Source organism: Patagioenas fasciata, chromosome 2, assembly GCF_037038585.1.
Source record: "Patagioenas fasciata isolate bPatFas1 chromosome 2, bPatFas1.hap1, whole genome shotgun sequence".
NCBI classification, from domain to species: domain Eukaryota; kingdom Metazoa; phylum Chordata; class Aves; order Columbiformes; family Columbidae; genus Patagioenas; species Patagioenas fasciata.
Window position 1 is genome coordinate 50,063,218 of NC_092521.1, and position 15,475 is coordinate 50,078,692.

The following is a 15,475-nucleotide window of genomic DNA, read 5'->3' on the forward strand; positions in this document are numbered from 1 at the left end:
GTGCAAAGTGAGGTGGTTGTGTTTTTATCTAGAAAACCTGAATTCTAATCTGCTTCTCTTATTTGAGTACTGAGGATTTTGTACAGGGAGGTGGAGGTTGATTTTTGATGGGAGGTGTGTCGTTTTGTTTTGGAGATGTAGGAATAAATCCATTGGTTCCAAGGAATTACGTGTTAAGATATGCATGTATCGGTAGATTAAGCCAGTGTACCTATAATATGCTGTCTTGTTCTGATTTTTTTTAAATGTACTTTGCATCCTACTGACTGTTTAGAGAGTGTTCTAAGGAATGTGAGTGATGTGACTTCTTGTAGTTTAGGTTGATTTGGGCATGGACTTAATTTTTGGAAACTTTTTCGAAGATTTGAGAGATAGGAGTATAGTATGTTAACTCTGGAAGCATTCAAATAACTTCTTTATAAGAGGGGAAACTTCTAATCTGAGCCAAACTTAAAAAAAAAAAAAAAGGGAACAAACAACCCTTGTCCTCTCTCTGCCCCCCAGCCCTTGCACAAAAATGTTCTGTACTACCTGCCAACATGTAATATCCATTTATCACAGCTGTTTCCCTCTTGTTGCTGAGATTTTGTAGTTAGCTTTCCCTTTGGTCCCCACATTGCAGGTCTTTCAGAATGCAACCATCCTTATGTTTGGCTTTTTGGAAGCCAGGATGTTATTTGATCAGGTTTACATGAAGACCAAGCTAAACTTCCCTCACAATTCTTGCAGTAGCTGATCTACTATAGACAGTGCTTTGAACACGTGGTTTTAAGTGAATATTAGGCACATCTTATCTGTTCTACTGCACAGAAATTCCAACAGATGTTTTTGTCACTTAAAGCTAAATTAACTTCCTGAGTTGTTTCTAAAATTGACATCTGGAAGGAAATTTTTGCATTTACAAACCTTCCCCTTAATCACAGGGAGTGTGTCAAGGTTAGTAGGCCCTGTGTCTTGGCTGCCTGTCATTTTTCCACATGTCCTCACTTGTACCTGGGATCTTCCCTGGTGGCTTAAAACTGCTTTGTTTCTTCGGTATGTGGGTGTTACATGAAAAAAGAACCAACTGCTGTATTAGTTTTTTCTGATATATGTAAGAAATATGGATGAATGGCTGAAACTGAATGCCAACTTTCAAGTAATTAAACAAGTGAATGGAAGGACAGGTTAACTTCAGTGAAAGTGTAAGTTTTAATATGTAAAGAAAGCAATCCCTGTGTGTACTTCAGCAAAGTAGAAACATGTATTTTACATGCAGAAGGGCTTACTTAACCACAAATACCTGCTCTGCTGGCTGCCTTCATCAAAGAATAAAAGGAAAAAATAAGTAAAAACTGCAAATGGAGATAAGACTGAGTACTTGATGCACACTGTCCTCTTCTGGGCATTTGCATCAAAACATGTACAGGAGTATTTTATACTTAATATTATTCAAGACAATCTGTTTAACAAAATATTTTTGTATCCATGGAAAATCAGAATAGGGAGTGAGTGATATCATGTTTGTCAGTTAAAATAAATCACTCACTCATCCCCTGCATGGGAGCTGAGTAAAACAAGTCAGTGTGAGGCTGTTAGGTACTTGCTAGCAAAACATATTAATAGTTTGCTACTGTGAGGAGTTCAGGCATATGACTGGGTTTTTGCTTGGATAGGTTTTTTGTATTTTAAGGAGCATTTTTTTGCTTTCGTTCTTTCAGAAAACAGAAGCATCAGCCCTGGTGAAGGTGTTTCAGTAGCAGTTAAGTATGGACGTTAACACAGCAGAAGGGCTATTGAGACTTAAAAACTTAACCCAAATAGATTTCTTATTATTTTTCCTCTTGGCAATGTTTATCAGAAAAGCAGGGTTGAAGGAGGCAGGTGCAGCCTGTTCACACTCTAAAAAATATATATTGCTTTAACTGCTTTGAGAGGAGACAAGACCTTCTTGGTTAGGAGGGCAGCACAATCATTTAGACAGGATCAACTAAAATTTGAAACTCAAATAGCTGATGCAGTTTGAACTGTAGGTAAGTCTCATCCATTGAGATTTTTTTCTCATTGGTAGTAACTTCATGATTCAAACACACATTTTAGTGTTGCTGTGAACGAAGGGCTTTGACCTATATTTGTGCTCTTCTACAGGTAAACTGGATTGAAAGTTGAACTTGTCACTAGCAGCAAGAAAACTGAAAAAAATCTGTGCCAGATTTCTGATAAACCTGAGAAATACAGGCTGTATTACACAGCCTACATGTTGGTCTTGAAAGTGTGTTTGGGGCTTGCTTCAGGATATACCAGGCTACTGTGTTTTCTGTTCTTTAGTGATGCTGCTTTTCTGTGTTGTTCTGAGGGCTGATTTTAATATAGGCAATAAATGTCATCGCCCTTCATTGTCTGTATACAGGTGACTAGTGAAAAAGAACCCCACTGTTTAACCCTCAAATCTGTTCAGATGTAGCAAACATACCTGTGTACCTACTCAGAACTTGTTTTTTTGTCACAGAGACACAAATAAATATCTTAATGGCGCTATTGCGAAAGCACTGTTCTGATAACTGATGTAGAAATTCACTACTTCTGCTCTTATGCAAAATGAAGGGAATGGTTCATGTTCTGGTTTTGGAGAAATCAAGGTTTCTGTGCAGGCAAAACAGTTCAGGTTTTTTCAAAGTAGCACTGTTGTTCCCCCTTGGTTTTTAATTTAAAAATCTGATAACTGCTACCTTCAAAAATAAAGTATGTGGGTTTCTTAGTCACGGTTAGTACTAGAAAAGTTTTCTTATTTCTGCTTCCTTTGCTGTTCTTTTCCACAGAACAAGCTTGCCATCTCCAATGTTTTCCAGAAATGACTTCAGTATATGGAGTATCTTAAGAAAATGTATTGGAATGGTAGGTAATCTGAAAGCTATGATAAAACATGTGAAGGGATCATTTAACTTGATGCCCAAATGAAAATTTGTCAGGGAGAGGGATTTTCTTTTTTCTAAATTGCAACGTATGCTTATCTCCTTTCACAACTGGAGAAGGTAAGACTTGATCAGAGCAATATTCCTTTAGTAAAAGCATTTTCTCTTGATTTAGACCCTTAAAGTACTTCATGATAGCAACATTTTTTTACTTTGTGAAAAAAACAAATAGCTACTTTGTGTTCTTCTCCCTTCCCCTTAGTATCTCAGTCTTCCCTGACATGCTGTTACTGGCAAGACAGTGGCCACATCCGAGGTTTGCTGGTTGGCAGATAATCCGCTTCCAGCTACGGGTGAATTGAGAAGTTTTTCTCTCCATTAGATACTGCAGTTAGTCTGAAAGTACTGACTGCTAAACCTCTGTCAGCCTGCAACAGCAGAATACAGAAGGGAATGTGTTTAGTCACTGTTTAACAGCACCAAGCAATGAGAAGTGGAAATGCTGGGGGATGCCCCCTGTATCAGCAGCTCCAAGTCTCCTGAGTAGTTCTGAAGCGTCTGAGGCTTCTTATAGTGGCTTTAGTGGAAGAGTTTTAGAACCCTGAAATACAGAGGGCAGATTTGAAAGCCTGTCTTGATAAGGTGCGTGCAGGGAAAAAAAAAATCCATAAAGGTCTTAATTCTGCTTTGCAGAAATTGCTGCGTAGAAGTTGCGGGTTGGGGGGTGGGGTGGTGGAACTTGGTGCGGTTGTACCGAGGTGTCTGCCAGAGCTGTTAGTGCCAGATGCTGCTGTTACGGTTAAAAACGATGCTGTTCACTGCACACATTGCCAGCAGTCATATTATATGTGCTTGTAATTTGCTACTGAAGGCAGTTTAAAACATTGCTTTGTTATGCATTCAGAGGGCATGCTTTATAAAAATGGGGAAGAGAATAAATAGCATCAAAACTGTAGGACTACTTATAAATCTTTATTCCTGTTACAAAAATTCCTTTTTTCTTCAAGATACAGAATCCTTGTTTTTACTCCTGTGCTGCTGTGTTTCCCTGTCCTTTCTCATCCTTTTTCCCCTGCCTGCCCACCTGCCTCCAAAAATGATAATATGTTTAAGTAATTAGATGGCCTATATCTATACCTGTATCTATTTTAAGAGTAACAAACAACTTAAGTGTTTAAAAGGTCCCTAATACTTCATTGTTTCATCTCACCATCTTAATGCATTTGTTAATAAGTTTGTTTGCTTGCTTGATGTTTGGTTTTCTTTTTGTTTTAAAAGTATCCTTAACATCAAGACAGATGGGCTTATCAAGCTCAACAGGGATGTACGGGGATTTTTCCTGTAAGCATTAGCAGAGCCAGGTCAAGCACATAGCATTAGCACTAAGAGCATCATTTATTTTTGTAATAAGCCAATTACACTTGAGTTTACTGCAGGTCAGTGTTTCTAATCATTTGGTTTGTAACACCAATTTCATTTGTGCATCAGGAGCTGTCGAAGATCACAATGCCAGTTATATTCAATGAGCCACTGAGCTTTCTACAGCGACTTACAGAGTATATGGAGCATACATACCTCATCCACAAAGCCAGCTCACTTTCCAGCACAACTGAACGAATGCAGGTACTTTGGGTGGGGTAATTTGTGCTGCTACTTGATGAATACATTGAGACATTTTTCTTTATAGTCTCATTATAGGAGGAACTCCTGTAATTAGCTGTGTTGTCCGATTCTTTTATTCATTAGCCAGTTTTGCTTATGTAGGAAGATGTTTTGCTTTTCCGAAGGCATACTTTTTTACCTTTTGATGAAAACTGTTTATTCCTCTGCCTTGCAAACAGAACTTTGCTAAGCTATTTCTGAAGAGTCAATCTGTAATACCATGACTGCTGTTGATACTTGATAAAGACCAAAACCCAGGAGATTAACTGCGTAGTTTTACTCTTTTGAATAGTGTGTTGCTGCATTTGCTGTGTCCGCTGTAGCCTCGCAGTGGGAACGTACAGGGAAGCCGTTCAACCCATTGCTTGGAGAGACATATGAATTGATCAGGTAATGAACAGAAGCTGCACTAAAGAGTGGAGAGTGGCATTTGGTGTAACTCATGTTTCAGTAGACTTGCTATGGCTTACGGACTGTTCTTTGGCTTGTAAGATTCCACCCATTCTCCTAGCAGCTGCTGGAGGTGCTTGCTAAGCGTGGTGTTCAGCAATGCACCTTCCAGTGCAAGGAAACAACTTTTCAACTCAGAGCAGGCAAATTAAATTTGCCGGGTTTAAAAGCTGGCTTTATTTACAAAAATTACTTTTTTTTTTTCCTGAAACCTTCTGAATTAAAAGATGCATGGTGCTTAAGGGAAGTGTTAGAATTGTAGTATTTATGACTGTCCAGAATATGAATAGGCAGTATTAGTCTCTTAGTAGGCAGCTGCACTTAGAGCAAATTTCTCTCAGTTGAGGTTTTGGCCTGTATTTATGCAAAAGTTTGAGGTGACTCTCAAAAGTAAACATATTGTCTTGTCAGATTTGGTAGTACTAGTTACCCTTTTACACTATGTCCTCAATTATTTGGAATGAGGGTGTTTTATGTATTAGTTGAGCTGTCCTAGGGTATTATCCTAGGGTTTAACCAGCTCTTGCACTGAGTACAGCAACTGTGCATGGGTCCAACTATCTGTTTCACCCTGGGGAAAAGGACTGCAACTTTACACTTGATACATAGATGCTTTTGGTAATCTTTATTTTGCAGAGATGACCTTGGATTTAGACTTCTCTCAGAGCAAGTTAGCCATCATCCACCAATCAGTGCTTTCTATGCTGAAGGTTTAAATAATGATTTTGTATTTCATGGATCAATTTATCCTAAACTCAAATTCTGGGGCAAGAGCGTGGAAGCAGAACCAAAAGGCACAATGACTTTGGAGCTTCTTGAGTAAGTTGATAAGTAACAATTGTGTGGGCACAATGGCCACATCTGTAATGATTAGTGTGTATTAGAGTCTCGTGGCTTAGGAATGGATGTGTTGAACGCCCGTATCCTAATGTTTGGTGGCAGATCACTTTGTGGTGAGGAGGGGGTGAGAAGATGAAAGGGAACTGCCATCATTGCTTCTAATATACTGCATAGTGATAGTAGCAGTAATTGGGGCCTGTGTCTGTACTTTCTGCAGATGCCTGGAGGTCAGTCCTGCTAAGACTAGCACGCTTGAGCCCTGTTGCCTTTCCTCATGTCCTTCATTGCTAACAGTGACTGCACTGAAGTGGCTATTTTAAGGAATTTATAAAATCGGTAGCAATAGGTTAATAATCTCCTTGCGTCTCCTGACGTATTGCCATGTCCATTTCAAGACTTGGTGCAATTCACAGATGGTGGTTTGTTGCAGGAGTGGCATCTAGTACAAAGATACAGTATTTTAATTTTTATTCCACTTCCTTAGACACAATGAAGCGTACACATGGACAAATCCTACGTGCTGTGTGCATAACATTATTGTGGGCAAACTTTGGATTGAGCAGTATGGAAACGTGGAAATAACTAACCATAAGTAAGTTAAGAGTGAGTGGTTCTACTTGTTGCAAGTTTGAAGAGGAAAAGCTTTTGCAAGTAATTAGTGCCCTCTCATTCTGCTTTTAGAACTGGTGAGAAGTGTGTACTGAGCTTCAAGCCCTGCGGCCTCTTTGGGAAGGAGTTGCACAAAGTTGAAGGCTACATTCAGGACAAAAGGTAACAGCTTCATTCCTCATAGGAGCCAAATGGCTGCTCTGTTTCTGGTGGGAGCTATAGAACTGAATGCTTTTAACACTGACTGTCAAGGGCACAAACCTGTGACAGCAAGGTTATGATGAATTGTGTGACATCAATAGTGGGGTTTTAAGAGTTGCTCTCATAAGTTCTTCTTTCAAATGTTTTTGCCTGAAATGATGAAATAAATCTCTTAACTCCTTTGTAAACTTAGTCCTTTTTTTGACAGTAAAAAGAAAATTTGTGCGCTGTATGGGAAGTGGACTGAGTGTTTGTACAGTGTTGACCCAGCTGTATTTGAAGCTTACAAAAAAAATGACAAGAAGAATGCAGAAGAGAAGAAAAGCGGTAAACAGGTATTAATCACATAAAGAGATGGTATCTCAAAAGCATGATAAGACAGCTAAATATTTTAGCGTCATTTAAGAGCAGTAAGATTTCTTCTTTTTCTCTCTTTCCTAGTAGGATACAAAACTGATTGAATGAGTACCAGCATTAAGGGATAAAATTCTTTCTCTCTCAAGGATTTGTATTTGAATTTGCCAAAACTTGGAGTGATGTAAACACTGGCTGGTTCATTACCTGCCTCTTCCTCCCAAGTCACATGGAGGAAATAGCATATCTGTTAGTTGGACCATGATTCTGATCATATGTGATAACATTTATATTCTAATAGGAGGACTTGGTCTCATGGAGGTAGAATAGTTTCTCATCTTGATAAAAGACTATATTTTCCAGCTTTTACAAGGAATTTTTTAATTACTTTCTATTAAACTTTCACAACCATGGAAATGTTTGCTTCCACAATTGCCTTTTTTTCTTCTGGAAAAAACATCTTATTCTTAATTCTTCCAGATTTCTGGTTAGCATTATGCTTTTTGTTTAAAGTAAATGGTGATGGTGACAACATACAGCTTGAAGAACAACAATCACTCTCATAGTAGCTTAAAACAGGGATTGTTCTCCTTTGATGACTGAAGCCAGATTTTTTTGTTGGTTTGGATGTTTGTAGCTTTTATACTTATTAAAAAAAAAGAGGCAGAAGTCTGAAAGCAGTTGTTGCTGTCCAGGTTCAGGTTGTTGCTGTGTCTCAGCTTGCTCCAGTGCTTCTCATCAGGAGAGCACTAAAGCACTGGGGATTACTGCTGGTCTTCAGGTCTGATGCTGTGAGCTCTAGGGAGAAGGAGCAGAGAAAAACACACCCTTGTGTCTTTGTTCAGCTACCACTTTGCGTTTTTCAACAATGCTTGAAGTGATCCTTGCTTTTCACTTCAAAATTAAGCATCCCATTGCAGAAAGCTCAGGCTGCAATGTTGCCCTGACTCTAGAAAAGCCTGCTTTTTCTGCTTATTCAACACAGCTGTTTCTGTGTAGAAAACAGAAAGCTTTTTAATGCACACTATGAATCAGGTGGTCTTTGTGAATTATGTATTCCCACTGCCCCCTTGTGTTTGAGGAGTTTATATTTTTTGTGTTTGTTGAGCATCTGGGTGAGCCAAGTCTCACGTATAATGTCTGCATGTGTTTTGTTCCTTCATGGTAGTGAAGGATTCATTCAGACAGGAAAGTATACGGCCTTTCAGATTTCTCCTAATTAGAATTTTCGAATTTATTTAGTTGTTTTCTATATATTCCTTCATGCTGTGTTTCTGCTAATGAAGAATAACTTCTGTCTCCCTTTAAGGGACCTGCTTGAATGCAAGTCCTTTTGTAAATAGCCCCACTTTTTTTCCCTGAATTTCTTTGATTTTTATAGGGATAAAACTTAAGGAAAAACAATTTTGCAGGGAGCAAGACAAGCTTTAATGTGTGCAAAGGTGATCTTTTACCAACATTGGAAGAGTTATGATAGACCTGGGGTTAGACCGGGATGATTCTGCTCTGAACAAACTAGAGCCTTTTTTTTAATCAACATGAAGGATTTGGTGCACAATTTTCAGTGCAAATACGTGGAAGATCAGAATGTGAAGCAACAGCAACTGCCCTCAGTGTGCCTTGGTTACAGACACCAGAGCTCTTGCTTTGGCAAAGTCTGTTACTGCCCTCGTTGCAACATACTGAGAAGCTGAGTAGCACCGAGTGTAAAATATGGATCGCTATGGAAAGAGCACATGAAAATCTATTTTTTTACCTAGTTCTTCGTAATTCGTATGACATTTTTAAGGTTGTGTATTGTTGGCACAAATTGCAGTGCATATTGTAGCCTTTCTATAAAAGTTGGTTTGGACTTTGACAGTCTGGTATTGAAGTGTCTTTGTTTTGATGTAAGGATATCTTTCTGATTTGTTCTGCTTCAAATTCTGGTTTTCTGAGAGACTCATCAGTGTCCCTTAGGAGAGAGAATGGCAGGTTGCCAACAACCTTCAGATGTAGTCAGCTAAAAGTCCTCTTTATCTTGCTAATAGCTGAGAGCCTGAACCTGGTCTCCACACTGTTCTGGTGACTTTGTAACCTGTATATTATTAAAAGCACTGTACCCAAGTACTACACAGTGAAACAAAATCCTTAATACTTCCTGATTTTCTTGGAGATGTAACATATGAATCATGTCAGAGGACAACTGAGTCCACTTTGGGTATTGGACTTTTTTTGCACTAAAACATCAGTCTGTATTATCTGATGCAACCATCAGAGAGCAAAGCTTATTAGCAGCAGGATTAAAGCTGTTGGCCTATAGCTAAAGTATTTAAAGCATTAGTTGCCTTTAAGTTGGGCTTTACTCTCCAGTGATCTCTGAAACGTGCTGCTGGTTTTAGCTGTGATGCAGACACCAAGTTTTCCTGGGAGGGCTGTATTCAGTGTCCAGCTGGTTTTCATTCAGTATTGTAACATACACTTCTGTGGCGGAATTAATGTCAGGAGCATTGGACTCCGGCTGCTTTAAAGCTGCGCCTGAAAAGGGTGATGGTTTAGAACTAGTTCAGGTCACATCTACTCCGTGACCACCAGTTATTCTCTACTGCCCTGGTAACCCTGGATGGATTTTTTTTCCTTTCTGGGGAAACAGTTTCATGGTGGCTGCAGCTGCCTCAGGCCGTATATGTCAGCCTTCATAAGATACCTTTCCCAGAAGAGGTAGCTTATCTAGGATATTAATTTAACGTTTGCAGTTTGCCATTTCAGGAGCATAGTGGTCAATGGAAAGGAAGGTTCCTCTGAGCAAAGAGCATTAGCGTAGGGCTTTCTGTTGTGTGGAAACTGAAGACAGCATTTGTATTATGTACTGCCATTTCTTTGATGTGGGAAGAAGAGGAACGTGACTGCTATTTAATGAGGCAGAAATGGACTCAAATATCAGGAATGGAAGTGCTTGCATTTGAGGAAACAGGACATCTCTGTGGTGGAAAAATGGACATTTCTTAACTCTTGAACATCCAGATTGTATCTGTGAAGATGCTGATGCAAGAAACTGTTGATAGTCTTCCATTAAGAGGGAGCTGAGAGTCTGTATGCTATGTTAATGCTGTTATCTTCCTTGACTAGAAAATATTCTTCGAAATTGTTTACTTTTGGTTAAGGAAATAATTTTATTTAAGTTCTGGTGTTGGAATGAATGGCTGTAAGTGGTTTATGACTCCAAAGAACTTCTTTGCTTTGCTGCTTTTAGGTGGGCAATACTGAGGAACCAGATGAAATGCCATTGCCAGATTCTGAGAGTGTGTATGTTATTCCTGGAAGCATCTTACTATGGAAGATAACTCCAAGACCTCCAAATTCAGCACAGGTCAGCTATGCTTCTGCTTACTGAAAGTGTTTGTTATTGTGTTATTCTGTATGTTCAATACAAAGCAAATTTGTTTTCTTATTCATTAACGAGTCTGCATTTGACTTTATTGCAACAAACTTTCCATCTACAATTTTACGTCTAGAACGTGGTGTTGACGGGCATGACTAGAATTAGTGGAATTTCTCTGGAAAATGGGATGTTTCAGTATGGGGGCTTTCCCCATCTCTTTTCTCCACCTTGCTTCTGAGGCATCTACCTTGGGAGAAATCTCTTCTGAATGGGCTTTATTTGAAGACACACACTTCGTAGTAGACACTTGCAAAGCTCGTGTAGTACGAGCTGGTGTGTGAAGGGCTGTGGAGCTGGAGAGCCAGTGAACACAACACAAGGGTACCTGTGTAACTGGAAAGAATTGGAACAAGAAAAGGTGCCCTCGGTGGGTTAATCAAGGGGGAAATCTCTCTACTGAGGGAAAATACCAGTAGGACTGGAAAAAGAAGATAAGAGAGAAATAGTGCACTGAGTAACTGGATGCTGGCCTGCTTAAACAGAAACACTAAGGATCACCTACACTCTGCCTGATAGTGCAGTTTTGCTGATATCTTGAGCGGGTAAATAATAAAAAAAAAAAACACTTGGGTGTTTGTTTTTAGACAGCAGCTTTCTTGTGTATTGAAGACTTGCAGCTACAGACAGCGTAGAGTCACCTTTTGTCTCTGAATTTCAGATGTACAATTTTACTAGCTTTGCCATGGCTTTGAATGAGTTGGACAAGGAAATGGAGAGTGTCATCCCCAAAACTGACTGCCGGTTACGACCAGACATCAGAGCCATGGAAAATGGAGAAATAGGTAACTGCAGCTATTGGCAAAGATATTTTTATTTTCTGTTAAAACTGAAGGACTGGAAAAAAGGTAAATTCCATGTTCAAGCTGTTAGATAAACTATTAAAGCAAGTAGCTACCCATAAAGACACATTCTTCCATGTTGCGAGACAGCAAGTAATGCAGCCTTCTGCAGGTTGTGATATGCTTCTAGTAAAACATGTCACCCTCCTGTACTGGGGCTTGTTGGGATCAAGTTAATTTTCTTCATAGCAGCCCATATAGGGCACTGTGTCTGAGATTGCTGACCCAAAACAACACTGATAACACATCAGTGTTCTAGCTATTGCTGGACAGCATCTGTGCAGCATTAAGGTCTCATCTGTTTCTGGGCTTGGCAAGAGGTTGGGAGTGGACACAGCCAGGACAGCTGACCTAAGAGATATTCCATATAACCATACCATATAACATCATGTTTGGCAATAAATTGTGTGCGTTGAAGGGAAGTAGCTGTTGCTTGGAGACTGGCCCGATACAGGTCTGCTGGTGGAACGTAGTAGGTGATTGTCTTTGCGTCATTTTTTCCTCCTTTTTTACCTTTAATTTACTAAACTGTTTTTACTTCAACCCAGGATGTTTTCTTGCTTTTGCCATTTGATTCTATCCCTTAACCCACTGGGGTGGATGAGAGCGAACAAGTGGCTTGTGGGTGCTTAGTTACTGGCCAGGAACCCACCATGCCACCTGCTTGCCCTATGTTCTTCCATAAAAACAAGATGTAAACTTCACAACGCTGTGCTTTTTATTTAGCTTTAGGGCCTCTGCTGTGCTCTATAATCAGGCCCTGTAACTAGAAACTAGTTTGAGACAATCTCTGAGCATTGAAATGAAGTCTTTCTGAACTTTTCTGTTTTCTGTTTCCATCAGCCTGATGCAGGAGGAGTATTTAGAAGTGCTCATTCTGAGAACGCAGTCTAAACTATTTAAGTGAAACTGCAATGCCAAAAAACATCCTTGATGCAAAATTATTCTTCACTGGGAGTTGAACACTTTTGTTGCCCTACAACGGTGAATTAGAAACACATAGTGAGACTTTCAGTGAAAAAGTGCACTTTTTAGAAACCTCAGATTGTTACTGTAGATGCCATAGAGTGAAAATACTTTGATATGGTGTGGAACAGCCCTGCCCTGGCCCCCTTTTGCTCCTTTTTCTTTGGCATTTTGCATATTAAAGCAGGATGGCCAGCTTGGTAGACTAAAAGCATGGGGGCTCTTGCTTTCCTCTGGATTGCAGAGTGATTGGGGTAAGTCATGAAACCTGTGATTCAGTTTCACTTGTGCAATAGGGCAATGCCTGTGACTACTTCTGATAAATAGCCTGAGATCTAGGTATGAAAAACAGTGACATGGGCGTGATATAGTGCAGTTGTACTTGTGTGGGTTTTTTTTCTCAGAAACTGATTCTTTGAGGCTTTTAAAAGAGCTGATCAGTGAATCCCCACAACCAGTCTCTCCTGCCTGCACAAGATTCTTCTGTGGCCAGCAGGATGGACATACTTGGTTCAGAGCATCCCCATTGATTTGTCTGTACTTGAAGTACAAATAACGATGGTGTTAGCAACAGACCATACTCCTGAACTATACTAACAGCATAAAGTTTGTATAGACTGGTAACATGCAGTGTGTTATTAGATGGCAAGGTAACTGGGAATGGCCAATAGTCTTCCAAAAATAATTCTCTCAACTGCTTCTTACCAAGATATGTATGAAGTGCTTTTTTAGGATTCAGGTACAGAAGATTGCCCTTCACCTAATCTGCTTCTTAGTCTGATGTACTCGTCACACTTTCTGACCATTCTTTCTGCCAAACAGAAGCAGCACTTCTGCTTGTTTAGGACCATAACTCCTGCTACCTTAGTGTATTAACAAAAAAAAAAAAAAAGGGATGAAGCAGAGAGACAACTCTTTGTCATTTGGAAATTGATATTGCAAGCCCCTGTTGATGAGGAACTAGACACTAGTAACAACTTTGCCCAAACCTTAACAAGAAGCAGGTGACCAGACTCCTGCAATAACTCCAGCATATCTGAATCTGTTTCTCTACTGAAATAAATTCGAGGTATGCCACCTCACCTAGCTCACATTTGCTGTCACATAAACATGTTTTCAGGGTCTTTGGGCCATGGATAAATATGTATTTAGCAGTCTTAAAGACTGGAATTTTGTTGGCTGGTCTAGTGCCACAGCTGGCCTGGCTTTGTGCTTGGACTAAACCAGAAGCTGCCCTTTGTCATGTAGAATGCTTTTTTAAATGGACAGTGTTTATTCCTTTATTTATTTGCTGAGTCAGGTGCAGTAATGCCCCTGTCTTATATTACATTTTAACATCATCTGTGTTTTCATTTGTTTATTTTTATTCCTTCAAGATCTAGCTAGCGAAGAAAAGAAGAGGCTAGAAGAAAAACAACGGACTGCCCGCAAAAATCGTTCTAAGTCAGAGGAAGACTGGAAGACGAGGTTAGTGTGCTTGCCTGTGCGGGTGTGTGTAGTTACATACAGGTTTTGAACATTCAGGTTAACTGCCAGTCCACACCAGTGGTGTGTGGAGATGTCAGTGTGAAGACCTGACATGGTCCAGCGTGGCAGAGCCACGTTCTTTGCAGCTGTGGTCTCTGCAGGCTGTGGCGCTCCCAGAGGGAAGCATCAGGCTTGGTCTTGCTTCCTTCCATATTTAAGTACAAGCTGTGTTGGCTTTTCTGAGCACCTCTTGCTTCTGGTACAAAAAAGGTGTTGCCACTGAGAGCTGCTTGTAAAGGACTGTTGTTGCTGATTACTTTTTAATTGCCTCAAATTTGCATGCTTGGCCAAAGAGAGGAGGAAGTGCTTCCTCTGGTGAACTCAATAGCTTATTGCCCATGACAGATCAGATGAGTTGCTGTGTGCTGGCAATACTGTAATGCCCACTGCATACAGCTTTTCTCAGAGTTGTTGAAAAGACTTTATCATTGAGTTATAAAAGTCATTTTCTCCTTTCTGAGAGGGTTACTAACTACAAAAATTAGGAGAGCTAAGGGAAAAGTTAGATTACAAGGATCTGCCAGGATGTTTGTGTGCAAGTGGTTGGTTGAGTTTAACTATAAAATGAGAGGGGTCAGTTGGGAGCTTTTACACACAGGCTAAGTAGAAATTGTGAAAACATGACCGAATCAATCTAGCTTGACCAGACAAGGTCTATTTAAAAGTACAGCAATAAATAGGCAGTCTCTTCACAGAGAAAAAAAAATAGCAGGGGTAAACTCTCTCAAAGTAGGTAAGCTTCATCTCTATTAACTAGTTACTAATACACCTGGACACGGTGGATTAAATACCTTTAAAATATCTGTTTGTAATTATAAATCACTATTTTCTTTTTTTCAAATGAAGTCACCCATCATCCCAGAGTCACAGGTTTGGACATGTCTACCTTTGTCTTTTTCCTGTGCCTGCTCTCCTGAAGTGTTTGGATTTGTTTGCCCTGAGACTGGTGGAAAATAACATCTTTGTTCTGCTTCCAAGTAAACCTGTTAAGTGGTGGGCAGCCTTGCACCTCCCTCTTACTTCCTGAATTCAGAGTGGTTCTAGCTGTTGCCAACTGTTTTCAAAGCCAGGGATAGTTACACTGTGTTCTTACAGCTGCTCGAAGTAGCTTAAGGGATAACTTAAAGCACCTGAGGTGGTATTGGAAACTGGGGTATCCCCAGGGGGCAACTCAGAGCATGTTTTTTGGGGTGTATTATTAGTGCAGCTGCTGTTCAGAAGGTTCTTCAGTTGCACTTGCCTGGGATGTCCTTCAAGAACTGTTTTCCAGGATGGTTCTGAAGTTTTGGCAGAAAAGTCCTAGTGTCTGACCTCTTTAGTAGGAATGCCAAGTGTGATTTCTTCTGAAGGAGGAACATAAAGTATGGAGGAAGAGTTGTGCTTTGGGAAGAAAAAGCATACTGTGAAGGGAAACTCCTGCCTGTTCCTAGAAGGTCAACTGTACATCTTAATCTGTACATCTGTAAACTGCTGCAGTTTCCTTGCCACAGAAAAGCAGGCTTCTTACTTGGTATCCTAGAGTTCCACCCTCATAAGACAATTCTCCAAAGTGCCTAGTGATTATTTTTAAATATTTTGAATCCACTTTAGAAGTGGGGTTTTGGTGTTTCTGAAGAAGTAATTCATGTTGAACGCTTGATGTTTTAGAGACTGATGGGTAGTCGTAACTCTTGAGTAAAAGACTAGTTACATTCTAAAACACAGCAGTGGTGTGT

The 15,475-nt window shown here is 39.9% G+C and overlaps 1 protein-coding gene across 11 annotated transcripts in view; it reads left to right on the top strand.

Moving 5' to 3' along the window:
• OSBPL1A (oxysterol binding protein like 1A) overlaps positions 1 to 15,475 on the top strand; it is a 75,855-nt gene that overhangs the window by 57,405 nt on the left and 2,975 nt on the right. For all 11 annotated transcript variants that reach the window (XM_065830662.2, XM_065830661.2, XM_071804184.1 and 8 more), the window contains 10 exons: positions 2,799 to 2,874; positions 4,380 to 4,514; positions 4,846 to 4,943; positions 5,640 to 5,822; positions 6,328 to 6,435; positions 6,525 to 6,614; positions 6,862 to 6,988; positions 10,240 to 10,356; positions 11,087 to 11,210; positions 13,610 to 13,700. In XM_065830662.2, the coding sequence (XP_065686734.1) occupies positions 2,799 to 2,874; positions 4,380 to 4,514; positions 4,846 to 4,943; positions 5,640 to 5,822; positions 6,328 to 6,435; positions 6,525 to 6,614; positions 6,862 to 6,988; positions 10,240 to 10,356; positions 11,087 to 11,210; positions 13,610 to 13,700 (1,149 nt within the window). The remainder of the gene's footprint in view (positions 1 to 2,798; positions 2,875 to 4,379; positions 4,515 to 4,845; positions 4,944 to 5,639; positions 5,823 to 6,327; positions 6,436 to 6,524; positions 6,615 to 6,861; positions 6,989 to 10,239; positions 10,357 to 11,086; positions 11,211 to 13,609; positions 13,701 to 15,475) is intronic.